The sequence below is a fragment of the Hyposmocoma kahamanoa genome, unplaced genomic scaffold (assembly GCF_003589595.1).
Source record: "Hyposmocoma kahamanoa isolate Upper Pololo Valley unplaced genomic scaffold, ASM358959v1 100021, whole genome shotgun sequence".
Classification (NCBI taxonomy): Eukaryota; Metazoa; Arthropoda; class Insecta; order Lepidoptera; family Cosmopterigidae; genus Hyposmocoma; species Hyposmocoma kahamanoa.
Window position 1 is genome coordinate 1,526,024 of NW_020653200.1, and position 21,344 is coordinate 1,547,367.

Here is a 21,344-nt window from a genome sequence, read left to right on the forward strand (position 1 = left end):
GAATTTTATTATTATGAAGTACAAAATAAAGAGAATAAAAACGACAGAGTTACAGGAGGCTATTATGAAAACTTCATAGTCGGATTATTTATTATAGAAAAGAAACTGACAGTAATGTCACTTTGTGACTATTACGGTTTTCTATGACTTTTGATGGAGCTCGTGTGCACTCTGTAAAACAAGTCGCACGTATTGGCGGTCCAGCCATCTCATTTTGAAGGCCAGCCATCTCATTTTGAAGGCCAGCCATCTCAATTTAAAGGCACAAACATACGTTTACTTTTTGTTTAGCGACGAACTTGTCCCAGTAAATGATCAACTACAAACGGGGTCGCAGTGTCTCTAATAAATAAGTTTAAAGAAGTTAAGAGGGAGCAGAGGAAAAATTCCTTACTTTTTTTACTTTAAAGTTAAAAATAAAATATTGTATGAGTAACTACACGGTATATTCAAGCATAGACATTAATCAGAAACATAAAACAGGAACTTTATTTCTTCGATAGATAAAAATCACGAAATGACCTCTAATTTTCACATTTTTTCGATTTATCCTCGAAATGCTGCAGGTTATTAGGACAAAAATTAGATAATTAATTAATTATATTTATGCATGATCGACAACTATCACAACGGATTTTTTTTTTAATCCCTTTAATTTTAGAGTTATTCCGCTAAAACGAATTTGGTACTTTTAATGCGCAAAATTCAACATCTCCTGTCGCATGTCACGCGAACTTCAGGCACATATTTGTTTCACAAATTTGGGCGGAGCCAACGTCAAAACATTTTTGGCATGCTCCCTCTTAACATTCTTTGTGTGTTGTGTTCACTTCTTAATGAATTCACTGAACCAGAATCAATCAATAAGATGTATAACAGATTTTTGATTATTATATCCTAAGCAATATTTTATTTACATTTACTTATACTTTTTAACCGACTTAAAAAAAGGAGGAGGTTCTCAATTCGACTATGTTTTTTTTATGTATGTTACTCGATAACTTTGTGAACCGATTTTGATAATTCTTTTTTTGTTGGAAGGAGGGTACCTCAGATGTGGTCCCATTTAAATTTGAAGAAAATATTCCACCACTAAGGGTGGCAAACTAGGGGATGAATGACTTTTGAGGTCGGTTTTTTAGTACTCTGTGAGATTATATCAATTTCCTGTTAGACTGTTGTAACTGAGTTCTTGATTTTTATTGTATAAATACCTACAAATGATAAAAAAAATATTTTTTTACTGTAAAGACTTAATGATTGAACCAGTGATGTTGATCCTTTAAGACAACACTACTTTTATTTCATCAAAAAACTACCCATTAAACGTAAACCTTATTATCTCTACGACTATAAGTGATTCTTGCCAAGAAAGGTTAAACTTTAAATTTGTAGAGAAAATAGCGTTGATCGAATTTTTGGGACAACCTGTATTTATACTCGCAAGACTTCCTATATGGTTTTCGAATTTCAAGAATACAACACTGTTTTCGAGACAACAAAAGGTGGTTGACTAAGTACCACGCGCTAATAAGGGGGATGAGTTAAGTAGTAAAATCGGTATTACTATCGGTAATCGGTATTGTGTAGATATAGCTTGCTGTCAGTATCAGTGCTTCCCAAATATACAACGCGCGTTAATAAAAATATTTTTAACGCGCTATGTATCGTTACATACACATTGTAAACAAGAGCAACATACATATACAGGTATTGGTGCATCCAGAAGATACATAATGCGTTTCGCAATATATTTTTTTAAATTACAAGACCATTACATGTAGTCAGTCAACTAATCTATATATTACAATTGATTATGGTGTTTTTACATAACTACATTATTATCCAAGCAGTAAATTTTAGAATACAGGAAATAAACATGTCAGTAGTACCTTCTAAGCAACTGTTAAAGTGCTCCCACACCTGAGTTCATAAAAGCTAAAAAGCTACAGCCATACCACATACTGCCCATTAGACATTTGTAAATATTTTTAAACTACATTTGGAATGGGTGAACGACAACATATATGAGCAAATGGACTACAATCTCACGTATGGATGGACACAAATTCCTGAACACGAGTGTGGGAACACCTTCAAAGGATCCACTAGGAATGTACCTTGCAGTAGTGCTAATTAGAGTCGTAGTTCTCCATTAGAGGTTGTTGGTCCTCCCGTTTGCCCCCTCTCGAAATCTTCGTCACTCCTTCGAGCACGCCTATTTCTGATAAACTGAAATTTGACAATAGCGGAATTAATTATTAATACAAAAGTTGAACATTCAGAAAAAAATCCTAAGATTCGTGTGCATCATAAAATTGGCTAATTAGCGCGATTGTGTTTTTTAATAGTTTATTTTGTTCGCAATACACTGTACTGTGTTCAGTAGTGAACCTGAGGATTTTTCCTCCTGTGGCGGCCGTATCCAGGCGGAATTGAATTGAATGATGAAATTGATGAATTGGACAGACTGCCAGCGCAACGAAAGAAAAGGTGAGTGTCGTGTTCGACCTACTATTATATACTTGTTCCAGTCCTTACAGGAAACTACTTGCAAGTGCAGTTACTCGTAGTACAAGTACCTTTTAATGTAATTAACAAAAATCCCAAAAAATACAGTCCATTACTTATCGGTATCATACATCTTCATTTGGCACCACCAGTTGACATGGAATGAAAGTAATTATTCTAAAGTTGTGTTATAGTCTGTGCTGTTATTTATTGGACAATTTTTTATGTAAATTAACCTATGCACTATTTTTGTTTTCTTCTTTCCGAACGCTGTTGCCGCGACTAATAAGTTATAATATTAATAACTAATTATCATAACTAAATAATAAACTAAATAAGTTTTCTCGAAGTTCAATGCTTATTCGCAACATAAGTATTATCATTTACCGCTACTTTTTCGATTCTTGATCGTAAACAAGCGGGATTATACTAAAATCCACAAAAAAAACTTTGGTCGCAGTAATGCCGAGATTACGCAACGGCTGCGAGATTAGAAGCCGTAATACAGATTTTTTAAATTATTTTTATTATATCAAGTGACGGGACGAACAAGTCGTGCGCATGATGGTAGGCTACACGCCTGTTGTACTGTTACAACTGTTACAGTGCCACTCAGAGCTTTAAATTGCAAAGATCTGAGATATAAGTTGACAAGTAACATGTGTCTGTAATTTCACCAGCACCCTTACCCTTCAAAACCGGAACGCAGTAATGCTGACATTACTGCTTGGCGGCAGAAATACGTAAGGGGCTGCACTTCCCTGGATAAACTCTTTCACAAGGACCTCTACTGCTGCTAATATACTTACACTTGCGGCTCGACGTCGTCCATGTTTGAGGGTGTGAAATAAGGGTTAGCCGCTGCGGGGCGGAACTTGTAGCCCGTCATAACGAAGAAGACAAACGTCGCCATCTCACGAAACATCTCATCTATCCACGAGTACTGGAATGGCACTGTAATCTGCAAAACGATTATTGGATACTATAGGACTATCTAAAGACAACAGTGGCTCAAACCAAAATAGCTTTTTAATATATTTTCTTAATAGTATCAGGTTACGGAACGAACAAGTCGGGCGCCTGATGGTAAGGTACACGCCTGTCCGTAAAAGTTGCAGTGCCCCTCAGAGCTTTAAACTGCAACGATGTGATGGGCACTGCCACCACGTCTGTTACCCTGAGACATAAGTTGACAAGTCCCATGTGCCTGTAATTTCACCAAAAGCCGAAAAAAGGAAATAAAAAGCAAAAGGTAATTTTTAACTAATAAATAAAATTACGCTAAATGTGTTTAGAGTGTGAAGTGAAAGACATTAGAGCTTTGTAACTTTGCTTTGCACCCGAGCGCGTTACAACGTTCGGCTTGTTTTTTTTCTAAACCAAAACATTAGGAGCTTTTAAGCTAGGTTGCTATTCTGATAATACATCGAAATGTACGCAAAAACACGATGAATACAGACGAACTGCATTTTAAGTGTGCAAAATTACAACTTTTGTGCAGTTTCTCATTGGTCACATGTACGTCAGAACTTGTGACTGTGCTTTTTAATAAATAGGGTATTCCACCGTAAATGAAAATGTAATAGTTAATGCAAAAAAAATTGACGCGGAAGTAGAAATTAAAATAATTGTAAAATCGATTAATATGGTCGACGATCATAGTGACGTTCATATTATCCATCGAGTATATAACCAGAAATATAGACGAAATGTCTTTTAATTTGTTTGAAAACTATTCTGCCATATCATTACTGTGACAACTGCGCTCCGATCGGCTGGCCCGAGTTCGAAACAATTAACGGGTGTCGTCAATTGTTTCAGTTCAAATCGACCAGTTAACTTGAGCTTTGCTATAATGGACGAAAATTGCAAAATTACATATTTAATTACCGATGAAATGAGATTCCGTTTGTTTTGTAACTAAATGTTGTGCTGTTTTTCCCACACCACCGAATAGAACAGCACGGCATTGTTGGAGATATTATCTTTATTACAATAAATACAGAATATTTTTTGGAATATACGGAGATGTACACACAGGTCAGTAGTCGGGCTGTCTATATTTCAGTGCAAACGGGAGTTGATATTTATAAGAGCTGTATCGCTAATATGTTACCAGGTATATATGGCCCTTATTTCGTCTCTATTTCTGGTTATGTACTCGATGATATTATTCCTTATGTTAGAATACACACAGAATATCATATCACAACACAATGATAAATTAAAAATATTCCAGAAGAAAATGCAATATTTTTTAATCTGGCCCCCTGTGAACTTTCGTTTTTCTGAAACTCCCCCCAAAGAAAAAAATTTGGCTTCCCCTGCTAGACAACCACCTTGATGATGATAAACATGAGTACCTTTAATAGTGAAACTATGATCCTCGTGAAGTAAATGTAGCAAACGACCATGATGTAGAAGTGGCGGAAGAGCTTTAGCTTGCGTAAGTTGATAGCCGCCTTGCCGTCCGTGGACGACGCGTCCTGAAGGTGGTGTATCGACCTGCACAATTACACTAATTATACTAGGTGTCTTTTAAATAAACGCCAAAACTTAGGAGCCTTTCTGTATATCAAACAATTACATATAATTCATAAAAAGTACCAGTAAAACAAAATCTAGATTATAATAATTATATATACAAATTCGTAAGATGTGCAGAATTGAACTGTAGTTGGTAATAGCGGAGACCCTGGTGTGGCAAAAGACGCTGGTTCGAGTTCAGTCATATCGAAGGAATTTTTCTTTGTATTGTTCGAATTTATATCAATAATAATAACAAAGGAGTGGTGTAGTTCACAAAAAATATACGAACATAGTAGCAGTAAAAACATTATGATATTCAATAAAATTAAATAAATATTGCATAGATCGTAATATAGACAAAATATACGCATGCAGGGAAACACGTATGACAGTAAAACCGGTGGCTTGATTGAGCATCTGATACTGACCACACCACGGGGAATAGAATGGCGACGCAGCACAAAAGATCAACGAAGATGAAGACGTCGCGCCACGCGTTATGTTCCGCCGCACCCTCCTCGCTTTCCGCGATAATTATCTCTGCCACGTTCGCCACCACCTGCATATAACAACGTTTGTAGAGAAAAAGAAATAAATATTTAACTGACGAGTTCTTAGGTTTTCGCGATTGTTACACATAGGAAATGGAACTACTTTTCCGGACGGTCACCCGTGGCCATGGGAGCTGTAAAGGGCCCGAAACGTCGGTTTGTTTAAAGAAACAAATATACCCGATTTAAATCCGGGGAAACAGTTTCATTTCCTAAATATTTAACTGCTTTCTAATTTTCGAAAATCCATTCAGTTAGATTCTTCCTACATATCTACTCTACTGCAACGCTACGAAAAAAAACAGGAAGAGCCAGCAGTGTTTAAGACACTCACTTACTTAAAACATATTTTCTATATATTATATACATTTTTATTTACCGGAAGTAAATCGCGTATATATTTGTTTTTCAAACCAACGTTTATGGCCCTTCAAAGCTCCCAAGGTCACGGCTGACTGAGATGTGGATGTCATGTGCCCATGGGACTTGTAAAGAGCTCGAAACACTGGTTTGTTTGAAAAACAAAAGTACACAATTTAGACCCGAAAATAATTTCGTTACCAATGGGTAACAATCGCGCAAACCTAAGAACTCGACTGAACCAACCTCAAAAGTTCGTGGAATCACATCTATTTGCCAAGTTTTATTGAAATTGGTTACCAAAAAGTGCGAGAAACCGGATTCATCCCCTAGTTTGCCACCTTAGGTGTGGAATATTTACTTCAAATTTAAATGGGATCACTTCTGAGGTACCGTCTTTCCAACAAAAAAAGAATCATCAAAATCGATTCACGGATACCGCCGGAGTGATCGCGTAACATACATACAAAAAAATGCATTCGGATTGAGAACAAGTAACCAATATAAAAATAAACCATTCGAGTGTTTGTCAATACGTATACCGTAAAATAATTTAAAAAATTGGAGAATTATGACTTCTATTTCTTGAAGTTGCCGCAATGGTAACGATGCATTTAGCGCAACCAAAGAACACAGACTTTCACATTCGATGACATTTAATGACAGCACTTTATTAAGCAGCAATAATTTGTAAAAATCATATATTATAAATATATTAAAATTAGCGTGTACAAAAGATCTAATATTAAGGACCTACCTGAAGCGGAATAACGATCATGAAGATCTTCTTGTCGCGGTCGGCGAGTATGTGCTTGATGAAGTTCCAGCCCGTGCCCACCAGCACGATTGTCACGAACAACACTGCGCCTTTCAACCTAACAACGCAAATGATAAAAGGTGTATCTTTAGACAGCATTAAAGTAATGGACACTTTTGAGTTATTAACATATCTGGTATCAGGGAAACGAGATCTACAACCCTCTATAAGTTTTCTTACATCTTAGTTAGTTTCAGTTTCATTGTTAAATAAGTAACATTTACGGAATTGACATTTTTTAAAGAAATAAAAAACCTTATGTGCCGATATCACAAAAGTTCACAAAATACAAAATATGCTTTGTTTATGACAAGAAAGGCAGCATTCAAATTTCAATATTCTGCAAAATCATGTGAGTGATTGTTGGGACAGCCCAATGTTGACCCGGAGGACGTCATTGCACGTTACAATATGAATATTTTAAAGTTAATGTTTCTGATTTATATTTCGTTTTTCATCTGGATTATTTTTAGACTAACATTTAGTTCTTTAAGATTTTAATTTTGTTTTACTAACACTTTTGTATGGACCACCTTCAGAAGTGTGAAATAAAGTTATTTTATTTTATTTTTACTTTTTTTATTGTGATTGTGACCGCGCAGTTACTGCATTGGGCATCTATTGATATAATATTTTATATTTTCTCTACGTACATACACATACAGTTGTAAATAAACTAAAGTAATGGGTAATTTTCAGGTTATTTTCTGTACCTAATTTTGGCAATTTTTATTACTTAAATATTTTAGAATGTTGATATGACGTATTACGTAATACTCGAGTGTAGTAACCTGAAATATTATTTAATATTTCACGGCAATATGAACAAATGCAATATAAACTTAAATTTTTTTAAATGCCACCAAAATTAGGTAGAGAAAACTAACCTGAAAATTACCCTAATGCATTATTAAACATATTTTACATTATGTTTGAAAGATATTGAAGCCTATAACTGAATTAAAACCCATAATTTTTTCGCAAGTACAATCACCTTTTTAAAGTTGTGTGCTGATCAAAACTACAACCTGTATAAACAGCAGAGAAATTAAATTAGAATGCAAAATTTATTAAGGCGCATTTTGACCCTCGCTTGTTACAGTTATTATTGACACAAATAAAGTTTGATCTGAGACGGCAATCAGTAAAGACACTACCATAATTAGTTAATGTAACTATAGTCGATGTTACAGTAGTCAAAATAACATCGTTCAGACTTGTAACTTCTTATACATTATATATTTATTTAAAAATTCCCTGCGTAATAACAACGTTAGTGGCCTAGTGGTCTCGGTTTTGAAGTCCTGTATGACCAATTTGGGAATGGAAATTATCTAAATTGGTTTTAGAACGGGTTCTGGATTAATTCACTGTTCATAGTAAAGGCAATTGGCTATATGGAGACCATGAAATTAATAATATAATATAATAATAACGCATACATTCGTACCTCCACACTAGGGAAATCATATAGACAACTACAAATTACACCCAAACTCAGGAGAGAAAAAATGTAGGGACCCCGGGACCTCTGCGTGGCAGACCAGCATCATAACTGTTCGGTCACCGAGGCAGTGGAATCGATGTGGTCATGTTATTATTATTACTAAAAGTGACTAAAAATAAAAGTACTTACAAATGCGTAATATAATACAGAATAGCCCACGCAGTCACATGTTCACCCCTGGTCTGTATGAAGTGGTAGTTGATCGCATGGAAGGCCAAGGACAGCGCCTTCAGGTACACCAGCACACACATGATAATGTGTATTCGGTACACCGTGTGGCGACTGGTGCGTAGAAGGAATGTCCAGAAACCAGCGCTCAAGAAGAATATGAGAGACATCATGCTGTATAGTGCTGGCAACGGCATTTCGCCAGCTGATAGGAAATTGCCATCGTTGCTTTCGTAGATTTCAATCTGAAATATGTATATATGTAACATTTATTTAACAGAATTAAAGGATAAATAAAATTTTTCGAACACTGGTTTTGCTCAAACGATAATGTACATACAGATTTAAACAATCGGAGTTCGTTTCTCCCAGCATGTACATCAGAGCAGCGCTTAAAGTGCACTTGAGGTTATCAGCACAAAAGTGGTGTAAGTCACATTTTTTTTTTCTACAATATTATTTTAAATAACACTAAAGTAAAAAAATATCTTTATATTTGGATGCAAAATTATTTTAATTATGTTATTAAAATTAACTTATTATATATTTTTTGCGCTGATAGTCACATTTAGGCACTACACACGAGCATAAAAATTCTAAGACTACGGCCAAGTCAAATTATGCAAATTCTTATTTACTTCCAATGGATTAAAAATGCAACTTTCAACAGAAAAGATAACCATATTGACAGACGATTCACCGTATCGCAATATTCGCTTAGCCTGTCAGTGGTGCCTATAAATCCATGCTACTGGTTAGGTCGAATTTCCTCTTGCATTTTGTTCAAAAATAATCCTACTATCGGCGAAAGTCGCCAATGCGCAATATACACACACAATATATTCAGGGGCACAAATAAAAGTAAGAACATAAAATTTTTAACACGTTTACATTTCAATACATAAAAATTAGACATAAAGTAACAATTACATTAATATCTTTTAACATTGCCTTAGTAGCGTTCTGCGCTAGCGCTTGCGTTTCTCAAAATGTAAAAAAAATGCATTTTTTACATTTTGTGACAAAGCTGAAACAGTTTAACATTGACTAAATCAAAGTTTAATTAAATAATTCACTTTTCCAATGAATGTATACGAAATTTACAAGAACACAAAATCATCCTCTAACCGCTCGACAAACCTGTAGTATTAGAAAATTAAAATATATTAATGAAAAAATTTACAGTTTTCATTTTTTATTTTAAAAGTAAAAAATAACCTGCCAGTATTTTTAAAAACACTGCTTTTGACGTTTTTACTACTATTCCGCTAAATATGACTGTGTGCACTAGTTGTATAATTTTTTTGTCAAGATTACATTATTTGTCCATTACACAGAATAAATTTTAAATTCCAAATGCCCCGGCGCATACGAAGAAATAACATTTCACAGATAGGATGGCCCATAAATTGAACACCCTGACACATCATGACGTGTTATTTATAATAAAATAAATAACGACTATCGAAATAACTTACGATGGTGTTGATGAGCGGCGCGGGTTTGCCGGTAGCGCGCGGGCAGTTGTGGAAATATAGGTTGTAGAGCCCCTCCTCGTTGCTCGATGCCACGTACATGGCAAACTGTTATGCACAATACATTTTATTAATACGACTTGCAATCTGGGGAGCGGGAGCGCACTTTATACAACACGACTACAGGCGTGTAACAGAATTCGCATAGTGCGTGTCAGAATTACAAACTTTAGTAGTAAAGGTTTTAAGATAGGACATTATAAAGATATATTTCGTGTTATATAAAGTTAATATTAGTGCAATCCTTTTGAGAAAGATTAAAAATCGTGCCCAAGTCTAGCAACTCATCCAAAGACGAACACGTAATAGTGAATTTGCACACGCAGTGACCACGGTTTTTTGTTTAACGCCACTCATAAACCGCCTCGCGCTAGGGAAACCCTGTATCGTGGGTGTCATCGACACATGCATAGACAACCACAAGTCACATCTAAACTCACGAGCGAAATAAACGTAAGCTATACAAATGTTTCTCCCAGTCCTGGAATCGAACTCGGGACCTCTGCGTGATAGACCAGCTTGTTATCCATTCGGCTACGGAGGCAGTTAACGTTGCCGCAGCGCTTACATTCTCGTTTAAACGCATTAGACAGATTGTAGGAGAAAAAGTATAACTATATTGTTTAGTCGCTTACGATAAACTATGTACATAGCGTAGCGTAATAAGTAAGGTAACTGCATACAAACGTTGCAGCGCGGCTTGTATGTGTACACGCCCGTTGCGCGCCGTGTACGGACGTACACATTCACATAATGTCGTGCGGCGCTCGAGTTGCACAGCGCGGGTCTCACGCGCCATTCATTATAGAATTAAAGCGTTTTCGCCCGGTGTTTTAAATATTTAAAATATTTTTCTCTATCAAAGGAGACAGATACGCGTTCATACAATTTTGGGCCAAGATGTAAAACGATCAAACTGGTGTCAATTAATAGAAAAATTTGTGGATTTTGGCAATCTGAGCGCAAAGTTTATGCAACAACCTGTACTTAACAGCTGATATTTGAAGTGGAATTGATTTTTTTTTTTTTCTATATAAATAGTTATGATTGTTATGCATTTGTAAACTTGAAGGTCGTTAAGAATCTCAAAAATTATGGATTTAAAAGATTTATCTATTTGTGTATGCTATATTGTTGTGTTTTTGTAAAAGTAATTTGAACTCTTCAATGTAACAATATGTTCCATCAAATATTGTCACATAAATATACAGTTGAGACACAACAAATCACGCTTAGTTGCGTGTACCTAATATATCTGTAACTACGAGAGGAGGCTGAAAAGTAATCTACATAAGTATCAAATAAAACACGATCATGATTACTTTTTTTTATATATCCCTGTATGAGAAATGCATTTACAATAATATTTGTTAGCAAGGTACGTTAGTCTGTTTAAAAAAGTAATGGTTTTAAACCACATAATTTATGGAAGCTCATATTTTTACACTCGCAACATTCACTTTCAAAGGCAGTAACATTTTCATAATTATATTTCGCAACAAAACAAATCGCAATTGCTTATCAACATAAGTCATCTAAGATCTATAGATCTGGCGAATGTGCCGCAAATGCGCCTGTTGGCGATAGGCTCGCGACCTGCCGCTCGCGCGCCACATACAATAACATGTATTTTATTGCACGCATGCAGCTCGCGTGCAGCACGCGTGCAGGACGTGTGCAGCGCGCGTGCAGTGCGTTCACCCTAACATCGCCACTTTGTACAAATAATGTACTAATTAGAGATCAGGTAATGTCATTGTTTGCCATATCGTTTAGTTCAAAGAATTAAAAGAAAAATACGCCTACACACAACTTACAAGGTAAATAAATTCTAATTATACACATATATGATGAACATACTGTAGTAGTAGTACGGTAGTTTCCTAGAGACCGACACCGACAGGCTATACTAATTTTGTTGTGAAACCATAAATATAACATTAGTTAAATATGAAGACATTCGCGATAGTTAAACATAGGAAATAAAAAAAATACAATATATTTGAGTAAATGTACTGAGAAGATGTCACAGTCAGGATACGAGCCAGTGATGCGAGTTAGTTCCAAAAAATGCTTGCCGTAGACTCGCCATTGAGAAGCAGAGTAACAAAATTTTGCAATGGCAATTGCACAGTTAGCTCGATTGATAGCCACTGCCAAGCGCACTTCTCTTAACATTAAACAGAATATCAAACGTATAAAATCCTGCCATTGACGATCTATCGAACTGAGATGATTTAAAAATTTGCACACTTGGAGGTCTAGTCTCGAACTAGGGAATTCCCTGTACTATGCGTACCAGACCAACGAAATTCGCTCTGGAGCACTACCGAGAACACACAGATCAGAAACAATTCAGGAAAGTTCATTTCTCAATTGGGCTTCGGGGAGCAGTGACCAAAGTGCAAAAATGACCAAAGTAACAAAAAGAAGAAAATTTATTGATCCTACTCGGATAGCGAACCAGGGACCTCATTCAGCGCCCACAGTGGAAATAATTGGGCCACTGAGATTGTTATTTGTTAGGTACATAGCGAGTGGACGTCTATGAGCTCTAATTATTCCAGTGGGAGACGGACGTGATAGCATATATTATACATATATGTATATTCTAATTTAAAAAATCTAAAAATCTGACCAAGTGAATACAAATTCCTGAAAAGGACATGTGTGTACCGAATAAGATCTTGGCCCAACAACAATATATATACAAAAACTTATAACATCGTTCCAAAGCAATAAGAATTAAAAGTTATCGAGAAAACACTGTACAGCGTAAATAATTAGAACGAATTATCGGTTTTTGACAAATGACGCACCAATTAATGGTGTGATACAGTGTATTTACAGAATGTCACCATTGCGTCACCTTTAATAATATTTAAAATGTCCCAGAAATACATAAATTACACTAAAAACCAATGACCGGTTTTTGAATGGTTCATGTTTTCTTCCGTATCTTTGCGATTTTATTAACAACTACTGAAACAGTTTTGATGATTCGTTCACCAAATGACCACTGACCTAATTTTGACGAGAGAATACGGAAAAAACAGAAACCAATCACAAACCAGACAGCGGTTTTATTTAAAAAAAATAACAGCCTTTACGTATATGCTGTGTAATTACGAATACTTTAACTGCCTCCGTGGCCGAATAGTTACCATGCCGGATGCTACGCAGAGGTCCCAGGTTCGATTCCCGGGCCGGGAGAAATATTTGTATGGCCTACATTTATTTCTCTCGTGAGTTTGGGTATCTTTTGTGATTGTCTACGTGCGAGTCCATGGCACCCGCGACGCAGGGCACCCTAGAGCGGGGCTATGTTGAGTGTGTGCGTTATTATTATTATTATTATTACTTACACTAGTGTTATAATAATCATATCCGTCTCGCGTTTCTTTGGTGATATTAAGGACGGCGTTCGAACATTGCTCGCGGGCAGTCTTCTCCTCCGCTGGAAATACGAAGATTAAAACATTCAAATGATATTGACGGGTTTACATCCTTTTTAAACGCTCTTGTGAGCGTTTGTATACTACGTCCGAGTCGTATCAAGGGGTCTACTCTCGATCTCCGTCCGACATCCGTCCGAAACAATTACTGTCAAATAAGTAATATTCGACGAAATTAAACGAAAAGTATCAAGTATGAAGCTTCATTCGCATCACGCGTCTTTTGATTTGGTCAAGTATTGTTTATTTGGCAGTAATTGTTTCGGACGGATGTCAGACGGAGATCGAGAGTAGACCCCCAGTTCCGAAACCGAAAAATGACAGTGGGAAATGTCACAGGTGTCCGAACCGACATTTTATCTCTAGGTGTTCAAGCGATAGTCGTATTTTCTCGGAATTGAATCGAATGTAGTGCACAAGCGACATCCGAAGTGGGTCCGACTTTTCTAGATTTGTATAGTCTCGGATTTGGAACGAATAGGAATCGGATGCAGTGCGCAAAACGCGCTTAGAGTGCTGGTGAAATTACAGGCAACTTTATTGGCACACGTGTCAACTTATGTCTCAGGGTGACGGGCGCAGTGGCAGTGCCATTTAGATCTTTGTGATTTTAAGCTCCGAGTGGCACTGCAACTGTTAGGCTTAACTCACGCTGGCGCAGAGTCGAAGCGTCGCGACGCGTCTTTTTTTTTCGCCTATAGCATATTCATCTATATTTTCCAATTATTAAGGTACAAATTTGTGTTTTGCAAATATGCGCGTTGACGCTTAGTAGCATTCGAGCATCTTCGCGCGTCACTTGGGCGCCATGAGGCGTCAAACGCCGACCAAACTGCGATCCCGGCGCACTAATGCGATAGTCGCCAAGCGGTGTAGTTGAAAAACAGGACGCGACGCGACGCTTCGACTCTGCGCCAGTGTGAGTTGAGCCTTATGGACAGGCGTGGCGCTTACCCCGTTCACAAAAAATATATACAATTACAGCCTAGATGCGAGAAAATAGACTTTAAAACTATCGTGCTTGTTCACTCTGTAGTCACGGGGGGTGGCTAAGTGTGTAACTGTTCCGAAATATACTAAATCTATCGTTCGGAAAAGAACCCGTACCGTAGTAGGAAACCTGTAATTAGTGACATTCATTTAGATGGGACAATGCTTGCCCTCCATGCAGGAGGGTTCGGTATATTTTTCTTTAGCGATAAAGGTAACCATTGCGAGTAAACAATTGAATATATTCGTTGTCATTCACATTCGTGTCAATACACAGCCCAATAAGTTCAAGTTACGATATCTTTACCACTGTAATGTACTTTGTTTCCCTTTACGTTTTCCTTGTTTTTATTTTGTTTAATTAATACACATGATCATGTTTCCTTCGTTTTACCACGAAATATTTAAATGACACAATGGCTTTATAAGTAACTGGAATTTTAAAAATGATGTAGAAAATTTCTTGAAAACATTTTTGCACATAAGTGTTTAGAGAAAAACAATGCAACTGTTACAACTTTTACTTATTCTAACGTGTTTGAGATGAACAATCTTCATTTCAGTTCATAACAAGCATGAATAAAAGTTATAAGAACTATATCACTTTTCCGTCATGCAAGCTTGTTTATGAAAGGACTGATTAATGAAGCGAATGTCACCTTAGCAAATAGAGATATGAAATCTCTAAGACTGACTCATCGCTAAACAGGAATGACAATATTCTGTTATTTCAGACGGGTCGTTCTATATCCAACCTTAGCCACATTGTGGGATCTTTGTGAGTGAAGATTAGATCTGCCCTCCGCTAACTAAAGCGTGGCTAAGTGCGTGACAAAATATTTTTTTGAGATATCATAAAAACCGTAACCCGGTTTTCAGAAAATTGAAATTGTTTAATGCAGCTGTGTATCGTTAGGGTAAGTTCCGAAAAGTCGAACACATAAACTAATTTTAACTGTTTAAAAGAGAATTTTGTGATCTATTTTTTGCTATTTAAAACTATTATTTGCCCATTTGTCACTTAGCCGCTTTTTAGTTATGAATGGCAGAGATAGTGCCTAGTGCAACCAGCATATCTATTTTCAGAAGCTCGAGGATTTCTTCAAGCGTTTCAGAGCACCAAGAAAGGATATAGATGTGCCCAGGATATGCTCCCGTTCTGCACTCTATCAATATATAAGCACAGAAAAAGAAGAAACATTTTTCATGTTTGTTTAGGGGCAATGTCAGTTAAAGTCTTTACATCTTGTTGTTTTCTCAGTTTCCTTTTTTATAAAAAAATAGGTGCGCTGTTGACCTCCATCTTACCTGATGGAAAGTGACGATTAAGTAGACAATGGAGTATGCACACCTAAATAACGCCTATTCACTCTCGCCTTGAAAAGGCCCAAGTTATAGCGTTCAGGAAACAAGTCTGCAGGTAGGCAGGGAGTTCCACTCCATATCCATTCGCCATATAAATGCAGAAGCGAAATGCTTCGTGCAAATCCTTGGAATATCCACAACAAAGTGTTTTTATTGATTTAGCCATGGCTCATTTGGCTCAGGTTCTCAAGTTATAATTTCAAGGAATGATGAAATTATACACCAGTAAAAGGTGAATCATTCGTTAGAGTGGAGCATAGTAGACCAGAGAGATTCGATAAAACTGAAATATCTAGTATAATATATGTTCTTATTTATTTTGCGACACACACGTCCATCACTCATCACGTTCAGGGCTCATTGAAAACCAGCGCACCAGTCAATTACGGCTGTGGCATAAGCTGAATGATGAAGTCCTTTTGCGTACGCCACAACCGCCCAAATGACAGCACAAATTTGTTTTTTGCTTTTTATCGCTTTTTGTATTTTATGTCGTTCTTTTTTTGTATTTTTTATTTTGTTTATTAATTTTGTTTTGTTTGTCTAAGTGTTTTCAATATTTATTTGTGTTGTGGCGTTGCAATAAATGTCTATTCTATGCTATTCTATTGAAACTGGTCGCAATAAACAATCAGTCCTACATCTGTACACACAAAGGCGACTACTAGAAGGAAATCTCCAGACCAACATAACCTGACAAAATTGCATACCAAGAATTGGATGTATCAAAATGGAAGTACCTGCAAGATCGCGCCGCCGTCGGTTTATGAACATGTACTGCGACTGGCGTTTGCCTTGGTCGAACTGTACGGCCGATCGATTATGGTACAGGTGCAATGCAGTCACTTCGCCCTTGCACGTTATGTTTAATCTGTAAGTCAAAGTCAAGAGTTCTTTAATTCATTTATATGTTAAATACTATTGAAATCATCATATCTTTAGCTTTACTAATCATTCGTAAGATATATTCGAAGTAGGGCTAGCACGACAGCGTGCGACTTGCGCGAGAGCGACATAGAAGCTCGAAATATTGCTATTCTCAATGCAAAAATAGCAGTATCTCTCGTTTTATGTTATTTACCGCGCTTTATGTCGCTGCCATTGCCATTAGGTAAGGTAATGTGCACGACTAATGAGAGGAAATGAGTACCCATACGACCTACATGCCAGGTGCTTTGCTACTGCAAAATAGCAGAATAACGCAATTGTATAGTAGTTGGAGTGTAATTCCAATTTTTGCATTTCAAATGAATTCTACATCAGTTTGGCTGTAGTTGCAACTGATATGTACAACTAAAATGTGATGTAGCTCCTGTGACTTGGAATCAATCTTTACGTGAAAATTCTAATACATTGATAGATAAAAATTGTGTGTTATGTAAGCAGTGAAGGTGACCTATAGTATACATACTTCAACCGTTTGAAGTCCATCTTCAAGAAGACAATGGCGGGGTGTTGTGGAGAGAGGAACCCACTCTCTGTTTCATTTAAGAAACACGTGTCAGTGTGCGCTTCTAAATACGGATTGATGGCATCATTCACCGTTCGATCCAGGGTAAACCCATACTGTCGAAATTCAAAAATATGTAACATTCCTTTTTTTTATTTATGCTCTAAAAACAAAACATTCAGTATAACATAAACACAAGTAAGTTTTTCCATATACTGCTTAAATTTCTTCTCCTTCAAATTGATTAAGAACTTTTATTGGACTTTTATTTATTCCTTATACATTTTGGCTTGTTCCTAATCTACGCTTTATTTTCTGTAATTTTATTTTAAGTAAACTTCATCACTGTGGCAGGTACCCTTCCGCTTGCTTTATTAAAAATATTAGCATACCTCGCCTTCCACTGGCCCTGTGGGTAACATGAAGTTGATCATGTGGACATCCAACATCCCGCCTTGAAAGAACCCAAAGGTTGTGAGGTCCACATAGTGTCGGTCATCATCCTGTCCAAACAAATTTTTAATCAATAGCAATTATATTGTAACACATTTGTTTTTCAAGCAGGGTAGGACTCCTCTTACTACTTAAGTTGATCATTAATATTAAACACACTTAGGGTCGTATTCCAGAACTCTACTCAATGCTCAAATCAGGATCTGATTATGATGTCAAACACTGGAAATACGACCCGAATGGCAGGGACTTGAATATGATTTCGAGTGCTTTAAACCATACTCAAATCCTGACTTGAGCATGGAGTAGAGTTCTAGAATACGACCCTAAGACTGTCAATAAATTGAATTGTAAGGGATTCTCCACACCATATTAAAAACATCATTGTTGTCACATTCTTATTATAACAGTATAGTCCTTCTCTGTTTTACACACAATCATTAGCTCATTAGCTCGCTAGTACTGCATTTAGAAGTGTTTAGAATAAAAGAAAACATATAGTTTCTTCTGCCCTCCTTGTCATAACTCATAACTAATGCATTTGCATATTGGCACCAAAATTTTTTTGTTTCTTTGAAAAATGTCAATTGCAGTGAAATAGCTTAACCATAAAACTGAAACTAAATAAGATATAAAACTATCGCTTATAAATGAGATATAAAAATATCGTTGTAGTGTGTCAGACACTGTAGAGAAGCAGTCTTAACAGGGCTTTGTGGCTTGATAGAGAATACTATCACATCCAGCCTCCATGGATGACCAGACTGACAGGCCACAAAGACTTACTAGACTGACAGGAATTCTATATTAGACTTTCTTTTGGACAAAAGACGACGACCGACCTTCCTTTCTTTGACAAAGGATGACGAGACAAGTCCTGACTAAACCTCTGACGCGATCAGACGCTTTTTCGTGACTGTATTGTACAGACAGACCATACAAATAGAGAGTGCAGATTCCGCTATGAGGCAGAAGAAACTCCTGTGCATCTCTCACGCAATGCTACCCCTGACGGACGTACGAAGTTTCATTGTGGGAAGGCATACTAGCAGAGGACATAAAAACAGTCAAGAGCCAGAAAAGTCCTTCAATTCTTTAATGTTGTTGGCCTTGGCCCTGAACTGTAATGAATGGGGAATTAGACCAGTAGGGCTAGCACGACAGGGTGCGACTAGAGCGTACATATGAATTATTTCAAACTGAGACATTGAGAAATTGAAATAATTCATATGGATATGTTATTGAACATATTAGTTAGGATATTTTTTACAGAAATTTCCAGACATAAATCTTCCACTAATATCAAGGGATTACTGTATTTGATTATATTTTATTGCAGCACACACACAAGCGCGCATGGTAGGTCACCCCCACACACATACAACTATTTATCAGATATATAAAAATCAAAGCTTGGCCCTCAAGTGATCGTAGCAACAATGATCACTTTGCTAGTGTAATTATTCATTGGTCGTTTATAAACCGAGCTACATGACATTACTACAGACTCAGTAATCTAATTTGTGAGGACCGCGCACAACTGCAACAATAATTAACTAGCTACCAGCTGTTGAGTTTTCTTCACAAATACGTTTCAACTATTTAAGCATTATACCTACAGCTCTTAACACAATTTAAGCACTTTGTACTGATTCGATACGCTCCTATGCACATTTAAAGCCACGCAGTCGGCGAAATACCAATTTATACATAATAAAATACAGGATTTTCGTACCGTAAGGAATAACTTGTGTATCCTGCCAGTTACAACAGCGACGGTCAATAACAGACACAACAAAGACGGTTTCATTGTAGAAAACATTTTTCATGACTAAATGTTAACAGAATTATTGCACAAATTCTAATTATTGCTGTAAATATCAAGAATTTCAACGATAATTCCAACTGCAAGAAAACTTGAATGATTTTTTTTATACATTTTCATCCATTTATTTGGGTAGGCAAAGATTTTACCATACAGCCTCTCCATAAAAACTTGAATGAAAATTATGACAGCTCAGACTCGGTAATAGTTGTATAATTTTCAATACGCAGCGACTCGACAAAAGTAATAGGTTGTCTGCATTATACATTCTTCATCCTTTTTTTTTCCTTACTCTAAGCTCTTCACTGAAAAATGTAGTCCGCTAAAACAAAACTCTTTACAGTAGTAGTTCAAAGCAAACCCTTTTGTACAGGGGTCAAGAGCACGTCAAGATTGACACATAAGACTTAAATCCAACTCTATGCCGCTTACGATAAGAACGATTCAAAGTATGTATGTACTGTTTATACTTCCTTTATTTTTTCCATCCTCTAAGGTATGTACAGGCAACAGCACATCAAGCTACATCGCACCCTTAGTAATATAAGGGCACAATCCAAAAAAAGTAGATTTTTGGGAAATTTGGGAATTGATAGGGACTTAAATAATAAATGGGATCAAACTTAAATAGCTCCATATTTCTGTTATATTTTTTGTACTATATGGGTCTAACTTGAAAGTGTTTTTTTAACTTGCTTGAAACTTATGGAATTTATTTATATTATTTATTTTTTATTGCTATTTATAATACATTTATCAAAGAACAAATCTGCCAAATTTCATATTTATAACTTAAATAATAAGCATGTTATTCATTGACTTACAAATAAATGGACGACGGGTCTAATACAAAAACCACGAAAAAAATGTCCCAAGTCAACCTATTCGAAATTTAAATTGTAATGTCATCGCAGTATCGCGCTGTCAGTAGAACAAATGAAGACTAAAGCGGAGTGTCGCGCTCCGTATACGATTTTAGCGCCTTACAAGTGCGGACACTTTTTAGCGCGGACCCGACGTCCATATAATTGTAAGTCAATGATGTTATTTGAAAAAATAGGTGTAATGTAGGAATCCAGAATCTTAATACGCGATTTCCCAAAAATCTACTTTTTTGGATTGTGCCCTTATATTACTAAGGGTGCGACATATTAACGTATCTTGTTTCGTTGCACTGTAGGCGATTTTCGAACAAAAATGTGTAGTCTGATGTGCTGTTGTCCGTACATACCTATTTGTATTCGTATCTCAAAGTAGCACTATAAAAAAATTTACAAACCACAGTCAATTTTTTTCCATCCTTTGGAAACCAATTTTTTTCCATCTAAGCTCTAAGGTCAAGCCGTTAGAGGTGGTCAAGCCTTTAGACGGTGGGAATGGTCAAGCCACAGTCTGATCCAGAGGCAATAAAATGTATTGTATAATATCTACCCGTTTTTAGAAGGTTTTTACCGTAGAGGATGGAAAATAAAATATATTTAAGGTAGAAGTATTCTTTGGTCTCGTCTCGGACGTCACTGTTGTGAGTGTTTTGTTTTGTTAAAATTATAGAAATAGTGAGCAAGTAAAAGTTACACCACAGTGTGTGTAATAAATCAAGTGTGGCAGTTCCATACCGATATGAGTGTGCGCACACCCCGCGTGCCGTATACGGACGCACAAATTCGCATAATTTCAAGATGCACTCGCGTTGCATAAGGCCGTCTCAGTGTTGGGCGATCAATTAAATTTCAATCAATAATTCAATCAGATTAAAAAATCAATTCAATTGAAATCGGGGGGGCCCGTTTGTGGGGCTCGGTTGGGGGCGCCCGGTTGGTGGCCCGGT

The 21,344-nt window shown here is 36.6% G+C and overlaps 1 protein-coding gene across 2 annotated transcripts; it reads right to left on the reverse strand.

Moving 5' to 3' along the window:
• Positions 1-1,093: 1,093 nt before the first annotated feature.
• Positions 1,094-19,513, reverse strand: LOC113227605 (protein GPR107). Of its 2 annotated transcripts, XM_026460576.1 has the most exons (13): positions 19,427-19,513; positions 17,631-17,741; positions 17,200-17,354; positions 16,529-16,659; positions 13,344-13,435; positions 9,922-10,026; positions 8,405-8,688; positions 6,709-6,826; positions 5,469-5,599; positions 4,875-5,016; positions 3,321-3,472; positions 2,135-2,232; positions 1,094-1,916 (listed from the first exon to the last, which is right to left on the reverse strand). In XM_026460576.1, coding segments are annotated over exons 1-13 (1,608 nt in total). In that variant the 3' UTR covers positions 1,094-1,914. The 2 variants fall into 2 exon arrangements, with proteins under 2 accessions (XP_026316361.1, XP_026316354.1); XM_026460569.1 differs by lacking the exon at positions 1,094-1,916 and having other exon boundaries at positions 1,934-2,232.
• Between the last annotated feature and the right edge of the window lie 1,831 nt (positions 19,514-21,344).

Excerpts from the sequence above, each read along its gene's own strand:
- LOC113227605 (XM_026460576.1), bottom strand. The coding sequence starts at position 19,513 with ATGTTTTCTACAATGAAACCGTCTTTGTTGTGTCTGTTATTGACCGTC. Across the intron at positions 8,689-9,921 it reads CGCCGCTCATCAACACCATC|ATTGAAATCTACGAAAGCAA; the intron begins GTAAGTTATTTC and ends TACATATTTCAG. Across the intron at positions 5,600-6,708 it reads TGATCGTTATTCCGCTTCAG|GTGGTGGCGAACGTGGCAGA; the intron begins GTAGGTCCTTAA and ends TGTTATATGCAG.